Source organism: Gavia stellata, chromosome 23, assembly GCF_030936135.1.
Source record: "Gavia stellata isolate bGavSte3 chromosome 23, bGavSte3.hap2, whole genome shotgun sequence".
NCBI classification, from domain to species: Eukaryota; Metazoa; Chordata; class Aves; order Gaviiformes; family Gaviidae; genus Gavia; species Gavia stellata.
Window position 1 is genome coordinate 11,893,788 of NC_082616.1, and position 8,984 is coordinate 11,902,771.

The following is an 8,984-nucleotide window of genomic DNA, read 5'->3' on the forward strand; positions in this document are numbered from 1 at the left end:
CCTTAGGAAAGGGTTCTGATCTAGCCGATCCCGTGGGTCCCCTTCTTTACTTTTGTTAATGGTTATTCTGAATTGAATGATACAGTGCTCCTGCCAATTACGAGAAGTGCCGCTAGTATTTATATCCAGCTGTTCGCATTTGAAGTGAATGCTGGGATATTCCGTGACGCTTCCTTGAATTTCTGCGGCAAGTCAAAAAGGGCAGTATTTTAGATCTGTGTTTGGAATTGTTACATGAGGGCATTTTTGTTACTAAACTTTACTGCTGGACAAGTGAAAAAAAAGTAAGCGCTATAACTTTGTGATGCATTACATCACGAGGCAGAGTATCTCGGAGAACAACGTGAGGCTGTGCCAGAAGTATTACCTGTCAAATTGCATACTTGCCTTATTTTCAAGAAGGAGGAATTGGGAGGATACTTGGTATTGCGATCCTTAAGTTTAAACTCTTCCCGCTGCAGGAGGTTGAAAGAACCGGTGGTGTAAGTCCTTTCTATTCGCAGGGTGAAATCCCGGTTCCGTTGATGTAAATGGCAAAATTTCCATGAACTTCAACTGAAGTTTAGGGTTTCAGTCTCGGCTTCCTCAAGCAGGACAAAGCATTTTACAAACAGCGTTTTATTGCCACTGGGGAAAGACTCTTGAGAAGCGTTGTGGCACTGTAATAAACCGCTGAAGTAGAGATATATATATTAATTTCCGGTGTACATTTGTTTTAAGGATTGGTGGCGTTAATATATCCCAAAATAATATATTTGGAGAAGTATTTTACATCTGACAGAAATAACTGTGCAATACCTAATTATAGGTTTTACTTGAGGATAAAGATGTATATTGCAATATTATACTACTGATACGCTATTAGTAATGCAGTCACCTCTGGAATTTTCAAATTCACCAACTCTTATGCAAAGGGTAGTGTTGCTGGTTGCTTTTTTGTCTACGACTTTGTATAAAAGTGGGAACTGGGGGGATTCGGCTGTGGTATTCATGACAGAACTGACAGCTATTAATGTTTTTAAAAACAGAATGACCACGTAACAAGACGACTACAAGTTTTTGAGGTTTTCTTAAGAAGTCTAACATCAGTTTTATTTAAAGATTAATAATCTGTCTACTTATAAACCTTTTCTGTTGGTCTACGCAGTGAGCAAATAACAGAAGTTAAATATTTTTTTATAAATCCGACCATTTGTGTTGTGTCTCGTGTTGTGGGAATTCCTTATGAAATGGAATGACTTGGAGGCGTTTAAAGTCCTGACAATTATTGCTTTAAGTGGCCAGATCTTTTCAAAACAAGCAATCACCTTTCTCCTTCTGTGGACTTCAGCAGAGCCTTAGTATCTCCGAAATAATCGTGCCACAGACTTTTGGTGCCTCGTTATAGGAAAATGCCACATCTTTAGCAAAATTACTGTGATGGAAAGATGATTTGTTATTTTAGAAACAAAAAACATTCACATCATTGCCGTGTGTGAGTTGTCGTTGGTTTAGGCTATTTGTTAACTAAACTATTTTCAAGATTTTCCTGGAAGACTATTACATTATGAACACTGTTTGTTGTTTAACACTCTGAATTTTAATTAATTTTGAATAATTCAAGACAGCTTTCTTGCAATAAAATGGATGTGAACAACTTTCTAATACAAATGGAAAATCGTAATTCTTTCCATAAGTCTTTTTTCTCTGTGCCTAGATATTTTTCTCTATAAACGAATAACATGGTTCTTTCTAAAGTAATTATAAAAGAGAACTAAAAGAACTGTCTTGTTTAGTTTTTCTGACTTTGCATTTCTCTTTAGTACAAAGCGTATTCTTTTGGAGGGAAAAAGTATGTGGGATCCTGTCATTTTGTCTCAAGCTATACGTTCTTAGCAGCAATTACAGTTTCAGATCGTAAGGAGTATAGGGCAGGCCCCCACAAGTGGTTGGAAGATGGGGTGCTCTGTGTGCTTTAAGGGAGTTGAAGATACGCATTGAGACTGTTTTTCACATTTAAGCAGTTTTGGGGTTTGCTGCATGTATGTACGACTCCTGCTGTGCTTTTGGTTTGCATCACACGAACTTCATCACAACAGAAGATTAAATCCCTCGCACCTTATTCATACAAGTAATTTGCACTGAGTACTCGTGTGGGAGTGAAGCAAGAAGGGTGCAGCTTCAGGACAGAAGGAGGTTTTATTGCCTTTATGTGGTGTGTTAATAAGACAAAAGAACTGAAGTCCCTTCAAAGCACTTCGTAATACTGCTCTTCTCTTAATTCCTGGTGCCGGTTGTATTCTAAATACAGCCAATGTGTTAATAATGTTTATAGTGTCAGATAGGAAAGCACCTTTTAATATGCAGTAGGAGCAAAATGTGATTTAAGTTGTCAGTTGTACTAAATAACTGTTTTGGGGGAGGTTTATGGATGTGGTAAATCGAGATTGGATTTTGAAAATGTGTAGGTACAATTTCTTTGAAGTGAATCGGAAACTGCAGTAACCAGTTATCATCTGATACTCCAGAAGAGTCTAAACCAATTATTTTATAATTTTTCTTTTCTCCTTTAGCCTCCTTTTTGTATCAGAACCCTTTTCTGCTGAGCACAGAACCAGAAAAGCGTGACTGCGAGGTTAAAAAAGCAGCAATCTAATTCAGAGGGGAAGCAAGAGTGCTAGACGAAGGAGATGGAAAATGTCTGTGAGGAGAGGAGACGGGTAAGAGAGTAAGCAGTAGAAGTACGTGAATACCGAATGGTTTAGAAAAAGTAGGTCTGTAGTGCAGTTCATAACACAAGAACAGGAAAGCATCTCATGACTATGAAGGGTGACAAATCCCAAGACTCGTGAAGTGCTTTGCTTCCCTCACTGCCTGTACATACGCTGTGGACCTCATTGCTGCAGAACTGTTCAGAAAAAACTAGTAAGGTTTAATAGTGGGTACTTCACGTGGGTGATACGAGTATCAGGAGCCTGACAGTTAATGCCGACACGTTTTGGAATATATGTAAAATTTCATGCTCCAGGAATGAAAGCAATCTTTCATTTCCGGGGTTGGGATGAACCCATCGTGGTGGCACATGCTATCCAACATAGGTTTTCAGTGTGCTTTTCAGCTTCTTTTGAAGTTGCTGGTGTTGGCCACTATCCCAATATTTGGCCCGAGGACTGTTTCTGCTTTATTATTGAAAATCTGCGTCTGCCGTGTCAGGTGTGCCACTAACGGTTTGACCAGGGGATCTCATGAAATAAGGAGCAGCCTCAAAGAAAGCGTAAAGAAGCTTATTAGAAAAACAGCTGTTGGATTACTTGGGGCTGATCTCACTAACAAGTGACTTCTGGTTGTTTATACGAACAAAAATAGTTGAAAGATTTTATAAGTCAGTCTTTTTAAATCATGAATCTTGCTTTACGGTGATAAGAGTTGACTTTTTCAGCTGGTGGCCTGCAGTATTGTATTTTTTATCCTTTACGTATAAAACCTAAAAAGCTGGTAATGTCAAATCATTTTAAACGATATCTACACAACCTCAGAACATTGCTAAAGAATGTTCAACAGTGGGGCAGCACCTCAGAACTTTTTAGACTAGAGATTAGAGAGATTTCTGTAAGGCGGTATACGATTTTTTTTCTAAGTCACAGAGCCAGTCTGCCTTAGCAGTAAGGCTTTAGCAAGCTGAGGAGGGCAAGACGCAAAAATTGGAGAGGCAATAGTCAAGAAAGATCAGTGCCTAATAATTTTGTGGTGTTTTATGGTACGTATGATTTAGGTTCATTTGAAATGGGTCAGGGTGATTGTGTCATGTGAAACTTTCCAAGTCTAAATAGTAATATACAGAACTTTCTTGCTTATTCTTCAGGGATTTATGATAACAGCATTTAATTCTCACACCGATTATTTAATAGTAGAGACTGACATGCTCAGCTGGCTCTTTTCTGATTGTCTGGTTGTATATGTTAACCTGTAATTACAAAAGATTTTAAAGTCTGATCTCTTCCACCAGTTACTTAAACCAAATGATGTAGCAGCATGGATTTGCAATTGCATCTCTCAGATGGCTACATTAAGTGTATCTTTTATCTTTTCTCGCTAAACCACACAAAGAAACTGTTACCTGTGTATTGTCATGGTTTGTGTTTTTTCTTACGTGTACACAGTGTGCATTCCCTTCTTAAGCTGTACTAGAACTGAGAATCTGAACTACAACCTTACCTTTGAATGACATCACCTTTCACTGCGGTAATCTTAAACAGACAGTTGGGACATGCAGTGTGACTCAAGCTGTTCTTCCTTTCAGGTGACATCCACAGCATTTTAAGAAATGCTGGAAATAGCTGAAGAAAATCAAGCACACAGGAAGAAAAGGCTGTTTATCAGTGCTCGGATCTCAGCACTTCGGATAACGGATTCTTTTATCAGATGGAATAACACACGCTACAAACCCGTTAGTAACCTCTCCTGGGACTGATCCAAGACAAACCCCCATTGCAACACAGCAGCCTTTGTAGAAGGTAAACACAGAAACGCTTTTATTTGACCGCAGACTTTCCAGGCACAATCTTTCCGCATTCTTGTATCTCATTCCATCTCGTACATATCCTCAGCAGATCCTTTTTCTGCTCTCACAAGCGGTTCGTTGGTTGTTTTTAAGACAGCTGCTAGCTGATGCCAGAACATCTTCTGTTTGTGTTCCTCAGGGCTCCACTTTAAGTAGGTTTTTCTTTTCAGGAGTTTCCTGAGTTTGCTGAACTTCTGCGGCACGCTGTTGGGCGGGAGGTCTTCCAGCACAATCATGATGAGGGAATCCTGATTTTCATTCAGGACCCGGTGTTCAGCAAAATACAGCTCATACTGACACCAGCAGCTGTTCACAAAACTGGGAGAGAGAACAAAAAGGACTTTATGGCTGTTCTCTATGCAGTAGAAAATGTTACCAAGCACAGGATGCCCGGGTTTGAAATCCCTCTCGTGGTAACATATCCTGAATCCGTCAGTTTCCAGTTTTTCCAGTAGATTCTCTTTCGTCCAGTTTGCGTCTTGCTCACTGTATGAAACGAAGGCATCAAAGGGCTTGTTTTCTGGCCTCTTCTCGTACTGCTTCCGCTTCGCCATGCACCAGTACCAACCCATTCGCACGTACCACAGCCCATCGAACCGCCAGCATAAGCCTGTGAGCACCAAAACAACCAGGATGGCGACGCAAGCTGTAATAGCCATCTGGATGCCCAGGGAGCAGTGCAGGAGCGTGAGGTTGCTGCTCTCCACCAGCGAGCCCCTTCTGTCTGGTGGAAAGCTGCACCTGAGGTTTCCTTTGCCATTTATCTGCAAATGGGGGTGGTGGATATAGACATTCACAAACCAGTACAAGTCACAGTTACAAAAAAAATGTTTACCTTGAACAGTCAAAACGCTCAAACTCGTTAACTGGCCAAAAGTGTCCTCCACGATGGTAGTAATGGCGTTGTCGCTGATGTCTAACTCAATCAGAGAAGCTGGGAGAGAGCCACGCTGTAGAAAGGAGATCTTATTCCCTGATAAATTAAAATATTTCAGCATTGGAAGAGATTTCCCCAAGTCATCAGGGAGTTCTGAAATTAGGTTGTGACTACTGTCCAGATTAGCGAGCGCAGAAAGGCGGCTGCCGGGTTCCAGCCTGGTGATTAGGTTTCCAGAAACATTAAGGTATTCGAGTTTCTCCAGGGCGTCAGTTAATGACAACATGTTCAACTTGTTTTTACTAATATCACATTTTGTTAAAATCAATGGGAAATACTCGGGATGCATATCTGTAATTTTATTGTTTTGAATATTAAATACTGTTAAATTGGAGACAGATTTAAAACTAGGGGGTACTATTTTAATATCGCTGTTGCTTAAGTCGAGATGCTGCAGGGAGGTAGGTAAGTCAGGAAGCACAGAAATCCGGTTGCTGCTGAGGTCCAAAAATAGTAATTCTTCCATTGTGCCAGCAAACCACTCTGGCAGTTCTACGATGGAGCAGTTGGACATTTTCAGGTGTTTCACTTTCTTCGGAAGGCTTTCGATGGGTGTACCAGCCTGGTTTCTGACAAATGAAATGGCATTAATATGTACAGTTCCAGGGGGAAATTTTGGAACAGCATTAGTGACTTCGGGACGTACAGTGTATATGAAGTGATTTCCTTGAACATACATGTTTTCTAAGTTAAACATTTTTTTAGCAAAGTTGTGGGGTATTTGACTTATGTTTGTGAAGGACAAATCAATTACCTTGATGGTTGAAGGGAGACACAGCGTATCCAAGCTGTTTATGGGATTGTTGCTAATATTTAAAAACAAAAGCTTGCTGAATGAGAAGTTACAGAACCCCTCAACGTCTAGAATGTTAATTGTTAATTTGTTGTAACTGGCATCAATGGACTGCAGGTTTTTCATTGGCAAAAACAGGACAAACAGTGACAGAAGATCCATTTCCAGGTCGCTGTGACTAATGTCAAGCTCCAAAATACTGTCCAGCTGAGCTTGGCACAGATCCGGATCCAGTTTTAACATCAGCTCTTCCTCGGAGAGTTTGCTGTTTGACAGATCGAGTGTCCCATTTATTGGTGCTCTGCAGAAATCTGACTTTAATGTGGCTGTTGGAGACACCATTATGTTTTTCTCTGCTCTTCGAAGAAGATTCTCTGTACTTTGTCTCAGCTGCAAATTAACATTTTGCAGGGCAGAGGGACCTCCCGGGTGTGGCAGCTCCTCGGCGGATGCGGAAGGCTCCGGAGCAGCCTCTGGTGATTTGTCAAAATACTTAGAAAGCTGCAAAGACCCTGAGGCTTCGCTAGTGGGTAAGAGCTTCAGGTGGGGTGGAAAACCTGGTACAAGAAGTGTCTTATCATTAAACGATAAATTCACAGAAACAAGGCTGAGCAGCCTCTCAAACGCACCAGGTTCAATGTCCTTAATCCGATTGTAGGAAAGGTCTAAAACTTCCAGCGCATCGAAACCTTCCAAGTCTTTCTTGGTTATTTTTTCAATTACGTTATGTGAGAAATTGAGAGCTCTTGCCGTTTTTGGAGCTTGTGCTTCTGCTAGAGAAGAGAGGTTTAAATAGGAGTAGTTATAAAACGGGAAGACATGGGCCGTAGGTGTTCTCAGGGTTAGGAATCCATTTGCTCTACTGAGTAAGGAAGAAATGAAGTAGAAATGAAGGCTTCCAATAAGGATCATCATCCTGGAGAAAAGAAATGTAAAATCCATCATTATAATAGGCTCTACGTTAATGAGTACCCTTAAAAAATAATATCCTAGTTTACTTGCAAGCACAGAAGTTGTTTCATTAGTTGTACCTGTGAATCCCTTTTTATCTACATAAAAAATACATTTTGCTTTGTTATTATTTTCCAGAGGCGATGCTAAAAGATGGTGGAGAAGAACAATTTGAAGGAGAGCGCTATTCATTTCAGATCATTGGAGATAAAGTCTGAATTATTTTTTTTTTCCTTCTTTTATCCCACCTCACCCCACCCCCCCCAGCAGGTAGCGAGCAGCCTTTGCAAGAGCATCTTTCCGTTGCATAATCTGAAATGCATTTTCGTAACCGCTGCTTGGGACTCGGGTTTTACATCTCTCGTCCTGGAACGCAACAACCGGGTGAGTCTGACTCGTCTGAAACCTCTTTGGCCACTTAAATAGCGTGTTCAAGAATAACGTGGCAGGGAGCTCCATGTAACTGTGTGACCACATATCTTCTTGTGATCCCGTCCCCTTGGTGGTTTGCTCTCTGCCAAGAATTTACCGGTGACCACTTATTCAGCCTTACGTGTCAGAGTAAGGGAAAGAGTAAGTTTGCTTTGAAGCGCAGTTTCAGAGGCTCGTACGAGGCAGCCCACACCAGGAGAGGTCACTGCCCGTGCATCGTTCATCTTTGGAGACTTCCCATTGCCTGGTGGCATCACTTGCCAGCTCCTCTCCTGCCCTGGCTCTGTCTGTCACTGGTTTCCTGACACCTCTGGTCCACGTCCTGTATTTATTACCTAAAAACGCCGGTGCAGACCTTCAGGTGAGCAACCTGGTGTTACCATAGTGCCCTTTGCTGCCCACCAGACTTGGACCATCACGTTTAACTGAAGAGAAGGGACCCCAAGGACCTTCCCAGCTCTGTCCCCGGACCCCCCACTGCCAGCAGGACCCCACCGCCGGACCACCCTGCATCCCTCGCTCGTCGCATCAAGCGGGGACAACCTGCAGCCGCTGCACCGCAGGGGTAAGCGAGCGCCTGGGGCGTGAAAAGCATGGCAGGCTGAAGGCTGGAAGACAGCCAACAGCTCGCTCGTACTTCAGCGACCCTCCCCGTCCCTCTTACCTCACCTTCACCTGCTCTCCTCGGCGCCGTTCCTCCGCCGGGACCTGCCGCTGCCGCCACCGCCTTTTGTAGCGTGGGGAGAAGGGCGGGGCGGGGCGGGACGCCCCCGGGAACCGCCGGGAGGAGCAGCTTCTGCAGCCCCGCTCGCCTTTGCGAGGCTGGCAGAGGGGGCTTGCGCCAGAGATGCTTCTCCCCGGCGAAATCCGTAAAGTTTTCCCCATCGTGCCGGTACCAGCGGCTGCTCAGCCTGGTGCCGAGGGGAAAATCGAAGGTGGAAGTTGCTTGTTGTAACGCCTAGGCGGTGTGAGTGGTGTGGTCCCCAGGGATCCGCTGGCTTCGCTCCTTCCTGAGCGTCATGGGGAAGGGCTGGAAGCACCACGCGTGACCACAGGGTTATAAAACTGATTTACTCCCATAATGTGATGTGTTGTGGGGTGTGCTTCCTAAGACGGGGAGGTTTTTGTACTGGGCTCTCTTATGCATGAACGCAAGGTCTTATGTGCAAGAAGTGCTCCTGCAAAGTCAGCAATCGTACCTTTTGCGCACTTCAACTAGGGATAAAAAAGTAACGGGATTTTCTTAGTGTTTGTAGTGCTCCCGTGAAAGATGAGCTCTTCGTTTGCAGCTTGTTTGAATCGTGATGCCAACAGAAGGGGAGTCAACAGAT

The 8,984-nt window shown here is 43.1% G+C and overlaps 1 protein-coding gene across 1 annotated transcript; it reads right to left on the minus strand.

The window, feature by feature from the left end:
• Positions 1-4,541: 4,541 nt before the first annotated feature.
• On the minus strand, positions 4,542-7,185 carry LOC104264553 (toll-like receptor 2). Its single transcript, XM_009821678.2, has one exon. The coding sequence runs from the start codon at positions 7,183-7,185 to the stop codon at positions 4,561-4,563; it is 2,625 nt and encodes an 874-aa protein (XP_009819980.2). The 3' UTR covers positions 4,542-4,560.
• Positions 7,186-8,984: the final 1,799 nt, after the last annotated feature.

Excerpts from the sequence above, each read along its gene's own strand:
- LOC104264553 (XM_009821678.2), bottom strand. The coding sequence starts at position 7,185 with ATGATGATCCTTATTGGAAGCCTTCATTTCTACTTCATTTCTTCCTTA.